Source organism: Diplotaxodon limnothrissa, linkage group LG16, assembly GCF_057381915.1.
Source record: "Diplotaxodon limnothrissa isolate DT_005_m linkage group LG16, D_limnothrissa_male_GT1.1, whole genome shotgun sequence".
Lineage (NCBI taxonomy): Eukaryota > Metazoa > Chordata > Actinopteri > Cichliformes > Cichlidae > Diplotaxodon > Diplotaxodon limnothrissa.
The window spans coordinates 34,075,600-34,089,987 of record NC_140611.1 but is presented as its reverse complement, the minus strand read 5'-3'; the positions used below and the strand labels follow the sequence as shown (position 1 = coordinate 34,089,987).

Below are 14,388 nucleotides of genomic sequence, written 5' to 3'. Positions count from 1 at the left end.
AAGTCTATTTTTAAAACTTGTTATATTAGTTTTAATCTTTTAACTTTAGGCACATTGCAACAAGCAAAAATTAAATTCTATGCAACATCCTCTGATCGGAAGAAATTTGTTTAACATTTAAACCTATTTTCTGCATGAAATTTCCCCTTGTGGGACTAATAAAGGTATATCGATTCAATTCAATTCCAGCATATAAAATTAAATATTTTTTGTGTGCAAGTAAAACACAGCAAAAAAAATAAATAAAACCAAAGATTTAACAGCACTAAGTCCTGTTGCTCTTAAATCTATTTTCACCTGTTTAGCAGGAGAGGGGCTGGTGGAGGTTTGCCCGGTGCCGCAGCGGTCATGTCAGTGGGGGGGATCCGGGGGTTTCTCTGTGAATTTCACGTTTCCATGGCAGAGTGCTTGGGGCTTGCTCAGATTTGAAGTTTAATTTTTTTGCTGTAGTGAGAAGTTTTCTTTTCACGCAGACTTTACAGTGAACGCTAAGATTTTTGTCACTTTTTATGGAATCAAACTCAAAGTAATGTCAGTACGTCCAAGCCTTAAACTCTGCATGGTCGAGTTTGTAGAGTGTGTAGATCAATCCATTGTTGATCTACACACGCCTGTTGCTACCACAGATATCTCACACATGTACGTCATCGTCATGAGACACTCTCACAAACAAAATCATGGTTTAGTAACGCAGTAGCGCAGCATGCTTATGAGAAAGTAACAGTAATCTAATTACTTTTTTGCAACAGTAATACCTTACGTTACTCGTTACTTGAAAAAGTAATCAGATTACAGTAATGCTTAACGTGCTACTTCTTATCTCTGTTCCTGACGCAGTCCAGCTGATGTACCCGTTGCACCCTGCTGCACACTTATAATGACTGCAGCTACTTTACCTCATGAACAGTAAACAGAGAAAATCACAGAGTGCATACTTAGGAACATCTCCCCACGGGACCGGATATGCTCTGAAATGGAGACCAGGTGATGCAGGCTGTCCATCTCAGTCGTCGAGGTTAATGGAACCTGTGGGGGCAACGATCTGATAATGTACCGGTAAAAGGAAATGAAAGCTCATTAGTGAAGTATGCAGGGCTGTTGGATGGAGCTCATCACTCAAGGGAATTCAGGTGAGTCATAAAGGGACAGAAAAAGAAACAAACTTCAAAACTTTGACTCCAGTCAAATGTGGAAACAACGGCAACAACCAAACTTCTGGTCATCTAAGCTACACATTTTGACGCTGATACTCAAACTGATCATTTATTAACATTTATTTGCAAGATAACTTTAGTATATTTAATAAAGCCATGCAAATCTTTACCATCTTTTTATGAATATTTATCAAGTTACAGGCCCTCAAAGTATGTGGGAGTTGGCTCTTTTTAATTCTCCTCAGTTTTCCAGCAATTTGCAGCCTTATTCTTACTTATAGGAGATGTCCAGATGACAGGAGAACACAGGACGAATCAAGCTAGAAGATGAGCCTTGCATGCAAATTCATCGAAGGAGATCTATCACAGCTGCCCATGCCACATGGTGCTATTACCCTCGAATGTTTACCCTGCATACACTTTTTGAAGTTTTCTCCAGTGAATTATCAGAAACCGGGTCAGACATCCAGGGTAGCAATGCTAGTTTCTGCTCTTTTACTTCATGCATAATAAACTGGTGCAGTTTACTGAAAGGTTTAATGGATTTAAACTTCCCACGCACACGTCCAAACCATCTCAGACTATCTTTACTACTTCTGCTCCTTGCACCGTCACATTTCCATTGGTCTCCCTGTCGTTCACACATGTATTCTGTCTAGCTTCTATTAGACTTTCATTCCTCTTCTCTCCACACCTCCACCTTTCCAGGCTCTCTTCAAATTGCTTTCCATTCTTAGTGCAGATCACAGTGGTTTCTGCAAACCTAACAGTCCACGGAGGCTCCTGGCTGAACTCACCTGTCAGACTGCCCATCACCACTGTAAACAAGAAAAGGCTCAGAACAGATCACTGATATAATCCCTTGAAACTAAGTCACTTGTGCTGCACACCTCACACTCCTCATACTTCTCTGCCACTTCCTCATGCAGTACATCAGTTCCTCTCCTGGTACTTCTCCATCAACACTCTCAAAGCAAACATCACAGCTTTAGTGCTTTCTCAGCTGATGGTCACTCCTCTTTGCTGACCGTACAAATCAAATAAATAATAAAGAATTATTTTATTTCAGCATCAGAGACAGGGGTTTAGCACAGAACTCTGGCTCTTTAACATAAACAGCCTCAGTGGAGATCCCTTCTTTTCGTGATCTCCTACCCAGTAATTTAATACATCTACAATAACTCTGCAGAGTTTGATGTTAACTGCAAAAATAATTGAATTTGAATCTCAATTTCAAATTTGGATTCTCAAAGGTAAATGTACATGATTGGCTGAAACAGAAAATGTGTGCTTCTACAATAGAACACAAAGCAAAAGCAAACCAAGCAAACTCCTTGAATCACTACCTGATGATGTGTCTGCGTGGAAAAAGTCACAGGTGCCCCACGCACACCTTAAGTTTCCTGGAGGTAGAGTCTGGATGACTTAAAAAAAAATACAAAAACATTAAATTTGACACACAGAAGGTGAGGAGCTTCTCATTTGAAACAACTGAAAGCGAGCCGGTCCGGTGAGTCGGCGCATCCATCCAGTGCACAATGACACACTGAAATCACCAATGTAAATGCGGTGACTAAGGAAGGCTTCGGGAACGAGGTGAACACACTGGACAAAAGATATGTTATTCCTGCACTTATTTCACTCGCCATAGTGGGAAGACCTATGCTGCATGCAAAACATCACAGAAGGAAATAAAAGAGATCTCAATAGTGTTCTGCCATGATATTCATTCATAGGGCTGATAGCAGTTTATGTATATTTTAGTCAAGTTCAGTATGCAGTCCACTCTGTTGCGTTACTTGTAAATTTATTTTAAAAGAAATATACCTCAATCATGTGCTATGAAAGATGTCTGAATCTTTGTGTTGATCATCATGTCAGTTTTATAGCAAAAAGTGCTTTTCAGTCAGGCGCATTTCATTCCTTATCTCCAAAAAAAGCCAGTTTCAATATACACGAAAAGCTGAAAGGTGCGTTTTGCTATATTAACGGATTGTTGGGTAAAGTAAAAATCAGTGAATTGTAAATTATTGATGATTCGTCTCATAAGTCACGACACTGCTTTTACCTCCATAAACTGCCTTTATAAGAGGAAATTATCAGTATTGGTATTGGCAATACTCGTCCTGTAATTTCTTTTTTTCATATTGCATTGATACAAAAATTCGAAGTATTGCACAGCACTACCGTTAGTTTTGTTTTGTTTTTTTTACCCATTAGCTCAGAATAGTAAAAAATACTTCAGTAGGGGACTGATTTGGTCTTATCTGATTGCAGAACCGGTTTCTCTACTATGCTAGAAACAATCCTCATGTGTTATGTAACATATTTATACATTGTCACCCATAAACCAGCTCCGGGTTAAAACACTGAACTGCTGTTACTGCTATTATTACATTTAATCTAAAGTTGCAAAACCAGTGAGTGCTCAGATGTGCTCGTCTCCATCTAGTGGTCAATTTTATTTACTGCAAACACATTCATTCATTCCAACTTCAGTTAGAGGAAAGTTCTGGAGAAAATCACAAGCAGTATTTCTTTGATATTTATTTGATTAGTTTTAATTTAGAATTTAGACTCAAATTACACCGATGATTTAGATTCAGAAAAAGACACGGTGGCTGCAGAATAACCCTGACACCTTCACTGTAGCTGAAATAGACAGGTACTTCTATTGCTTTTCTACTCTGAGCACTTTCTTACTACCAATTTTGTTCACTCAGTCCTACAAGTGTTTTTAACCCAACATTCACACAAGGATGGAGCAACTCCGGTATCTTGCCCAAGGATACTCTGGAGTAGCTGGGTATCAAACCAGTGACCTTCCAGTTAGTAGAGCTGCTTTATTTATGTAAGAGATTATGAAGATCTCATGAACTCATGTGAAGTTATAGAGAGGGTGAATCACTAATATAGGTCATCTCAGGCTGTTGAAATCTTCTGGTTGTGAGGGAAAAGTTGACCTAAAAAAGAAGGGGCTAAAATTTCTTGCTTCGGACAGGGGATAAACTGAGGATAAACCCAGGATGAGATAAATATGGATTATTTTGAACTGAATAATAAAATCTATGGATGAAGACATGCAGGTAGAAGTAAACAGAATAGCTCCTATTTAATATGCCTTTATGTAGATGAAACCTGATAGCTCTGTGACGATAGCACTCCTAAACAAAGGTATCCAATACAGCTGATTATTACTCTTCAGGCACTGAAGAGTAACATCTGTGAAATTCTGATAAGTCCTGAAAGAATTCCTCATTTCTCAGCTTATACTTTTGTGGCAAAGTACCTGAGAGCCTCATTGTAGTCGTCAACTTCAGAAACTCGACGAAGCAATTAAGACGTGAGACGGAGTAGACGGAGGGCAAACATTTTAATAATATTAAGAACCAGAAATATCAAGTACTACAAGCTATGGCCAAACAAAGTAGGACTCGCTGCCTCAATTATAGCCAAAAAAAACCAACAAAAACAAATCAAATAATCCCTCAAAGTATGAAGAGAGTGGCTACATGAGTGTAAGTTCATCACAAAGACACTGGAGCTCCCTCAGTAAACACTTAATCTGACAACAATAATCTGTCTCATTTCTACATAAAGGACATAATATTCACTCACACATTCACTCACACGCACTCACAAAGAGTACAATGAGAAACGCCTGCTGTTCTGATTGGTTACAAATGATTCACAAAGGAAATCATGCACCTGAAGAGCTTGATTCTGTTCTTCCTCAGCACGAAAATGTCTGACACCCGTTACAAAACCAGACTGTACCGGTAAACAGCGAGCCATGGGCTCCTACCCTCACGAAGTAAGACATATTTGAAAAATACATTTGCAACATCTTTGTGACTAGAAACACAATTTGCATCACTGTGTGTGAGATGAGAGCAAAGAAAGGAAGAAAAGTAAACTCAGCCTAAAGCCTCACTGATGCCTGGGCCCGCCCAGGTCGACGCAGGCCGAAAATACATCATTAAATATTCACATAAGTTAGTAATGCGTATGGCATCCTGTCATGTACAGACATATCATCTTTAAACCAGAGGGATGCACCACAAAGCAAACTGAACACAGCCAGGCCTCCTTTCAGAGATAACAGGTGTCATGAAGGTGAGATGTGTTTATCCCGACTCTGTGTTGAAGAAAAAAGGAGCAGATCACACTGAGCAGTGAAGACTTTACGATAATTACTACAGCCAAACATCAGGCCAGAAAGAAAGTTTCTTACAAAGATGGGACTCAATACAAAAGTTCTGAATCTCTGCCCATGAAAAAAAAAAATGAAACCATTCCCTTTGACATTGCCTCCTCATGCACGCTGATTTTTGATCGCTCCATGGAAGTCTCGACTCCTGTATCATGTCCTGAATCACTCCCAGTTCGCCTGAATCGCAGCTTTTTCCACTTTCACTTCAGTTTGCGTCTGTGCAAGTATGTGCTGTTGCCATCTTAGCTTTATGACACCACGAGGATGGGCTGGATCTGACCAACTCCTGTAGCACTGGCTTGTCATTCACATAACTATAGCCTCTGACCCTGATGGGGAGCTTAATTTATATAAAAAAAAAAAAAAACAAAAAAAAAACACAACCAAAACTGCATGTTTTAAATATTTAAAAGTAGAAAGTGTAGTAAGTGGATGAATTAGGGGGAGGGGAGGGTAATTATTCCAAATATTTCCACAAAATCTGGCTTCTTTATGCAGCCAGATTACTCGACCATTAAAAGACTGCAGATATAAGGCACTAATGCACTGGCTTCATGTTTCAGACATGGAAGCAATGGTCATCTCTTCTGTACAGCTTCGGCTAATTTGCTTTCTGCCACACACGCTTTAGGATGTCTGACTTCAGGAGGTAAAAAGTGCTATACAAAACCCAATGCATGTGCAAAAAAGATGAAGCCTCCACAGGGTAAGAAATGTTACATATAGATTTCACTGCTTTAGCTGCATGTTGTTTGTCTTGTGTAGTTGTAGTTGAGCAAAAAGCTAGACTATGCAGGTAAACAATGTAAGGCAACTAGTCAGAACTGCTTGCAACTGAACCAAAACTTGTAGGGGTTTTCCCCCGCACCTTCATTCCCATTGTGGCACTTCCTGAACAAAACATATTGTGACTCACAAATGCTTGGATGAAGAGCCAATATTCAGCGAATTTACATTTCTTCATTTCTGAGTAAAGCGAGCAATGCAACTGCTCTGACCAACCACATTTCAAGACGTTAAATTACCTCTCTAAATCTGAGGAAATTTGAGACTAATAAAAACTAGGGATGCCTTTTCAGATTCAGACAACCTTCAAAATCAGTCTGCAGGAACCCTGTTCTAGTTGCCCCCTTCACTCATTGTCAACTTTTCCAAACAACTTTGCGTGATCTTTTCCTTCCTTTCTACCACCGCCATGAGAGTTCTACCTTAAAACCCGTCTTTCATTTCAGCAGGTTTGTGAAGTCATTATTCCACAGTATTTCTTGCAGTGGATCGGATATTTTATATGGGAATAAAAATAACGATGGGCAGAATCTCTGAATCATTGGTGAACCACTGGTCAACTGCAGGTACTGCCTTCCAATTCGGGTTACGTCGTTGTTTCTAAGTTTGTGCCAGTAGGATTTATTTATGGGGTGGAAATGCATGGAACAAGTTCTAGGATTTCGCGATCTAAAACTAGCCATAGTGGTGTCCAAGGAAACAATTTTGAGGGAGAGATCAGCAAACATTAAAGATATTAAGAATTTTGATTAACATGGGCAGAGCTGTGGAGCTTTGCGATCACACACTGCTCAGTGTTTTCTCTTTGCTGCAGTTTATTCCTAACACAACTCAGGAAGTGCATTCAGGCCTGACCCTGTCCCATAACAAAGGATGAAAATCACTTGAGTTTTTGGCCATTTCAAAGTGGAAGTAAGTTTACTGACTGAATATTAGACAAATCAGTGTTCTACTCTGCTTTACATCAGCAGGAAATTATGAACAAACATAAAAGCACGTTTTCTGCATTGCCAGCCTAATGCATTTAAATCCCTGTTGCTGTAACAGTTTGTTCAACTAAAACTGCATAGCTTCTTTGGGGGCATTACAAACACACGGCTCAACAGGTTTTGCATATATAACCTCAGCTGAAAATCTGTACTGCTCATTAACAGATAATGTTTGAATGTAGCCTCCGCCCAGAGCTGAGTCATCTGGTTTAAAAAAAACAACAAAAAACAAAACAAAAAACAGAGCTACCTTCATGACGCTGAAAACTCTTTAGGCTCAACGTACCTCGTTTCGTAGTGCACCCCTCTGGTGTTACTATACGACAACAGCGGCCGTTACACAAACTGTATGACTTGGTACACACATCGGCGGTACAGACTACACAGGAATTAGCTTCAGTTGCTGAGAGGCGCAGCATTTACAATTATTAATACTTGTTGATGCCAAGAATTCTGACTCCATGCAGCTGTGGCAGTTTGGGGATCAGGACACTCAGAAGCGAGGCAGTGTTGATGACAAAGTGTGTTGTGTTGTATTTTGTATAGAAACTTGCCAGGAAGTATCTGTAAAGGTGGGGAAAAAAAAGACAGTGTGTTAGAAATACATTGCAGCATTTTGGTTTCAATCAAATAAAAATAGATAAATAAATACAACGCCTCCTAAAGTAAGTCACTTTCCACAGACACAAAAAGTAAAACATTTTTTCCAGTCTGCCACTGGGCTCTATGAATAGTTTCCCGTCTTTCACACTATCATAACAACTATACAGTACAGAACTATGTCACCAGCATAAAAACGGACATCATAGTTGGTCAATGTGAATGAGACTGGACCCAATACTGCACCCAGTGGAACTCCCCTAATCATGTAAAATGGTTCAGGTAATAAAGTCCTGAAACCATTTATAGGATAAAAATAAAAGACACACATATCCTCTGCTCAGGCCCAGAAATGCTTAGATGTTTTTATTTTCAGGGACAGTCTCTTTGACTCACATGTGGAAGCTGAGATGTGCAGCCAGGCTTCACCTCAGCCAACTGAAGTCACTGAGCTGTACCTCTCCACAGAGTTTGTGCCTTCCAGAGAATTGTGTGTTAATTATCTGTTAATTAATACCGTTTTCTGTGGAGTTACTAGGATGTGGAGTCTACCACCAATGGCTAATGGTTTACTATTGTACAACCATAGAAACTAAGAGGTTTTTTGTGGCACGCTGTAAACATCTTATTTCTGCTGTAGAGCATTTTAACATGGGAGTCTGTGTCACTGTTGGAGCCAGGCTCAAACGGGCATTCATGGATTCAAAATCTTTGGTAGTTCCATGTCACTAGTATCATTTTCCTAGAAGTTTCCACTTGGCATTCTCTCACACATGGTAATGTCCACAGAACTATCAGGGTTGGAGGTACATGTCTAAAGACAACAGGTTCAGAAAGAATCATTGGTATATAATACGTACAGAATAATTGGGGAGATGGTGAAGAACTTTCTAGATGAGGTGAACTGAACGCCATAGTCAAGCTGCTCCCAGTGAGTAAGAAGTCTGGCTTTTCCTTGGTCAGGGGTCTCAAAAGGGGTGCCTTTGACTGCATGCATGAAGACATACATTCCCTGTGGAGTGGAAACTGCGGTCAATAGTGTACTGACAGACTGGCCAAAAAGAAATGTGATGTCCTCTTATTGTCAACTACGAGGGCAATCTCAAAAGTAGGTCTCCTATTGTTTTAGAAATACAACCCATTTATTTTCCATAATATTTACATCATTTTAAAGCTTGAAGACTTATTTATTTTTCCTACATAATCACCATTTCGGTCGATGCAGTTTTACAATGCCCATGTCGATCTCCTGGCAAACTTTTGTTGGAACTTCATCACCCACCCACCCTACAGTCTGGACTTCAGACCCAGTGACTACCACCTGTTCCCAAAGTTGAAAGAACATTTGTCCAGTAGGCAATTCTGCAGCGGCCGTGAGCAGGTAATGACATGGGCATTGTAAAACTGCCACAGCGTCTACAACAATGCATCGACCAAAATGGTGATTATGTAGAAAAATAAGTCTTCAAGCTTTAAAATGATGCGAATATTATGGAAAATAAATGGTTGTTTGTATTTCCCAAAAAATAAATACCTTACTTTTGGGATTCCCCTCGTAAGTTAGCCATCTTGGGAGGTTCTAATTACATGTCTGTGTCCAAAACACTGGAGCTTTAGATGGAAAAAGCTGCAATACAGAGGGAAATGTAATGAAACTGAAGCGCTGACATACGGCCAAGAAATAATCACCACACTGATGGTGTATTGTGGTGGAAAACAATAGGCTATAGTTGACCTCAGCCGCTACTGTTAATAGCCTTCCTTATTGGCTGTGATACACAATCCTTGAGCTCAAACTGTTCAATGACGTCACCCACATCAACTCTCTTCATTTGAGGCCAGCCATGCAGCAATGAAAGGTCACTCTTGTCAGACTTTGAGGCATGGGGAAATTATCATAATAGGTCAGTCATCAGGCTGTCACAAGGAAAACCGCCTTAAGACAAAACAGGGTTCCTGAATCAAACTGATAAGCGTTAGAAATCAGAATTAACACAAAACTTTCTTGAAATAATATAGGGGATAGCTCAGTAGGTAGAGTGGTGGCCCATGATCGGAAGGTCGGGGGTTCGACTCCACTGAACGGCTACCCTGAGGTACCCCTGAGCAAGGTACCGTCCCTACACACTGCTCCCCGGGCGCTGCACTGGTGGCTGCCCACTGCTTCACTGGGTGAATGGGTTAAATGCAGAGGAACTATTTCCCTATGGGGACTAACACGCACACTTTACACTTTTACATAGAATTTAATGCTTTTCTTGCCAAACACAGAAAATTATTTTTTAATTATTTATTTATTTTAACTATGGACTGTTGGTTAGAACAAAACAAGGATTTTGAAGACCTCACTTTGATCTGTTAAATTTAAAAATGTTAACTTTGTTGTTTATTAACCCTCTAATAAAAGAAAATGTATTCAAATTAAATTTTGGAGGCGAATACTTTCAGTCTTTTGACCAATGTGGCTTTTTCAGGACCAATACAGATCCTTAGTAAACTTGGAGACAAATAAACAAAATCAGCATCTGACCTCACCATCCCACTTATGTAAAAATAATCAAAAAGACAACGTGATATATTTTGACACCACTAGAATCTTAAAAAACATAGCAAGATAAATAGACATACTGTATAGTAAAATATCAGTACATCGTCCTGCTCAGAGAAGGCCTTCAGTAGATGACCACAGCTGCATTATTTGACCATTTTTCTGTGACATGTGGCCATTACTAACCAGATTATAGAAATCTGATATTATCAAAGATGTAGGGCTCTGTTCCATCTTAAAAGAAAAAAAACAAAACAAAGAAAACGCATCACTGTCAGTATTTTTCCTGAGTACTTGTTAAAAATAAACAAATGCAAATAAATTTTAGAGACTTTAATATCCAGTGAAGTGGACTTTTCAGGGAAACTGCGAGAGATGGTTTTCATTAATATTTATAAGACATAAGAGAAACTTTAGCAGTGGATGAATTCTACTTTGAGCACATGCTGATTTTCCTGTTGCTTTGGGGACGTTGCTAATGGAAATAAAAGTTAATCCACGAGATCCTCATGTCTTTGGACACAGCAAGTGCAAGATTTGGAATCAGAGCTGCTGCTGAAACAGGTTAACGAAAGCGTGTCACATGTGAGTGAGTGTTGGCAAACCTGAAATAAACTACTGCTCAACCCACCAGGTCAGTCTGGGCTGTAACTCAGAGCATTTCCTGCAAGACATTTGGAGCGTGAACAGACTGAAAATCATGACCAAACCACTGCAGTTTAGCTGGCTTGTCCAGCGCCTGTGTGAAATACAGCAGCTGGAAGTCAGAGATGTCATATTTCAGTTTATGCAATGCAATTCAAAGCATTGAATTGCATTCTTTTCCCCCCCCTCAATCATATTTTTTGTTGCTCCTTTTGGCACCATCTAAACAGCCTTTCTCTATGTAGAAAAACCCCTGAACAGCCTGGTTTGTTTCTGAAGCTCAGATAGCAGCACTGACACAGCATGAGAGAAAACTGAACTTACTAAGTTGTGAATGACATTTGTTAGAGTCCACACCACGGGCACGCTGAAGAAGGGTATGCTCAGGAGCACGATGTGAAGCACACCAACACCAAGTGCGTAGGTCAGCCAAATCCCTCGACTGTTCATCACTCGGGTGTTTGGGTTCACCTCGCTGTGAGCCACACCCACATTCATCCTGGTCTGTGGACAGAAAGACATTCACAAAATCACTTCTGTTATACACATTATAAAAAAAAGCTATTCCACCTGTTTTGTGTTAAAAAACCTGGAGGTTGAATGTTTAAACTGAATTCAAAGAGCTGAGCATCGAGGTGGAGAGAAACTGATTGCAGGGATTTAGGGGTGGAGTTGTATTTATAGATAACACCACCATAATCCAGCATCACTAATCCACCTCTTATTGAGTATGTTCACCCCATGTCTAAATGGGTACCTCTGATGTGTTTTGCTAAAAAATAAATAAATAAATAAATAAATGAATAAATCCAACTTTTTAAAATGAGAGTTTCCTCACACTTAACTCCTCCGTGAAACTCACTGTAATCTATTGTGTTTAGTCTCATTTACATTTACTAATTTTAAGTTCTTAGACAACAGTGAAGGTTTGTTGCAGTTCAGTGGCAGAAACTTTTAATCTGACTGCATTTTAACATGGACAAAAAGAAAAAACAAAAACTCCACAAAAACAATCAAATTCAATAGGATGGTCAACTATGATCAACACTCAGCCCCTTTAATAGATACACCAGTCAAAACACTCATTAAGACGAATATCGGTAAATTAGCCAGAAATGCATTTAGACATATTTAAAAAATGTCCACAAAACCATTTCTAGTGTTTACAGAAGACGTTCCAAAAATGAAAAAAAAAAAAGACTCCAGAGAAAATATCTGGTTGATATGGTTGAAATATCTGCTTCGAGCTGACAACAGCAACTTAAAAACAACACTAACTCAAATAATTATCACAGTTATCCACAAGAGCATCTCTGATTACAAAAAATGTCCAATCTTTAAAAAGGTAATACCGAATGTATCTAATAAAGTGGCTGATAATTAGATAAATCACAGTAACAGCATGTACCGGGTTTAGCTCTGAAAAAACAAGCTGACTGTAACTGTATGAATTTTATCTCTATATGGTGCAGCTGTTATTTTGAAAATCAAATTACACTATCAAAGTATGTCTGTAGTACTTGGTATAACAATAACGGGGGTGGAGGGCCTTATGTAACTGGTTAAACTTTGGCCTCTGACACACTTTCTAAATAGATAAAGGACAGATCAGAGCTCAAGTTGTTATTAAAACAGCTAGCATAGTCCAGTAAGTGCATCGTTATTTTAACGGACAAATGACATATATACAGCACTGAGTGCGGCGGTTAATGACTCAAATTTTAATATTAGTCTCAAATAGTGTTCACTGTGGTCATTAACTGCTGCTCTTGTCAGCAGACATGCAAATGATATTACAGAAAGACCCAGGAAAAAAAAGTCACTATCTGCTTAACTTTTGTGTAACAGCACACCACACTAGCCTTAAAATCACCCAGGAGGCACCAAGTTAACTTATGTTCACTGCACTTGTTATGAAACTGGTGTAAACCTGGTATTTAGCAGCAACCCAACCCTCACAAATAGTTGTATAAACACGGAACGCCTCCCTTGATTGTTTTTTCCCAGGATATAGCCGGACCCCCGAACAACCACTCTTCCTAAACCAAGTTGAATTCAATTAAATACAAAAAGGAAAAGAAACCTCCGACAATCCCAGAGTGCGAGACTTACAGCTAGTAGCAAGCAGTGAAGGTATTTGCACGAACAAACTGCTGCAAGAGAAACGCTTTTTCCTCCTGTTGTGCTCAGCTCCCAGACAGTGCAGACGGCACGACGTAGACGGACACCACCGGAAGTAGACGCGGATTTAGGGAGTTTTTACCCGGGGTATTTTTAACTCCACGGTTTGACTTGTAAGGCCGTTTCCCCGCCCCCTAACGGCTCACACCAATCAATACGCCAATGAATAAATACTATGGGAATACATGTTATTTATTTAATGTTTAAATACATTTATTTAAATGTATTTAAATTCATAAATTATTTAAATATTAATTTAATATTTAAATATTAATTTTTATTTTTTATTTTTATTTTTCATAACAAGTGCAGTGAACATAAGTTAACTTGGTGCTTCCTGGGTGATTTTAAGGCTAGTGTGGCGTGCTGTTACACAAAATTTAATTATTTTTAATATTTAAATGTTAATTTAATATGAAAAGTTTAAAAAGCGGTTTAAGGATATGGTTTTTACAGGGTACAGGGAAAAGGTAGAGATTTGATAGGGTGTTCTTGTCTAATATTTTCATGTGTGTGCGGGTGCACGGGTATGTTGGTATGGGTATATAAATATATATATTTGTAGGTTGTGTATCCTTGAGGTGTTAATGGGGTTATTGAAAATGTGTATATGTGCGTATGTGTATATACGTATGTATGGATAGATAGAAACATATATGTATATATATATATTTAAAAAATTACACATAACATATAATGTAATTGCAAGGAGGTATTTCTGTAGTCTATTGATACTAGATAGTGGAAAAGGGGTGGGATTAAATAAGCTTATGCTTCTTCCTGCTCCTTTTTGAACATGAACGTTATTTGGAGTTGTGGTTGCTCGTTTTCCTTTTGTTTTGCTTTGTTCATTTGTCTCTTTTAATTCTATTTTGTTGTACTTTTTCAACATGTTCAAAATAAAGATTCAATCAATCAATCAATCAATCAATCAATCAAAAATACATAAAAAATGAAAAATAAAGAAATGTCCAAATGGCATGCCTGTTCTTATCCCTGCACACAGGATGTCACATCACATCAAGCAGGTAACATTAATTTAATTTAATTTAATTTAATTTAATTTAATTTAACTTAATATGGGGTGGCATGATGGTTAACACTGTTGCCTAACACCAAGAAGGTCTTTCTGTGGAGTTTGTATGTTAACCCCATGTCTAAATAGGTACCTCAACTTCCTCACACAGTCCAAAGACAACCACTTAGTGGGGTAAGGTTAACAAGTGATTATAAGTTGCCCATAAGTATGAGTGCAAATGGTTGTCTGTCTCT

General features: G+C 38.8%; 1 protein-coding gene across 1 annotated transcript; it reads right to left on the bottom strand.

Annotated features, from left to right (window-relative positions):
* Positions 1 to 7,309: 7,309 nt before the first annotated feature.
* Positions 7,310 to 13,152, bottom strand: ormdl1 (ORMDL sphingolipid biosynthesis regulator 1). Its single transcript, XM_085374562.1, has 4 exons — positions 13,048 to 13,152; positions 11,260 to 11,439; positions 8,603 to 8,754; positions 7,310 to 7,706 (listed from the first exon to the last, which is right to left on the bottom strand). Exons 2-4 carry the CDS (start codon positions 11,431 to 11,433, stop codon positions 7,571 to 7,573), a joined length of 462 nt encoding a protein of 153 aa, XP_085230688.1. The 5' UTR covers positions 11,434 to 11,439; positions 13,048 to 13,152; the 3' UTR covers positions 7,310 to 7,570.
* Positions 13,153 to 14,388: the final 1,236 nt, after the last annotated feature.

Bases quoted from the DNA above. Each gene is read 5' to 3' on its own strand.
- ormdl1 (XM_085374562.1), bottom strand. From the start codon at position 11,433: ATGAATGTGGGTGTGGCTCACAGCGAGGTGAACCCAAACACCCGAGTG. The intron at 8,755-11,259 runs GTAAGTTCAGTT...TCCACTCCACAG, and splicing joins CAAATGTCATTCACAACTTA to GGAATGTATGTCTTCATGCA. The intron at 7,707-8,602 runs GTACGTATTATA...CCACCTTTACAG, and splicing joins ACCATCTCCCCAATTATTCT to ATACTTCCTGGCAAGTTTCT.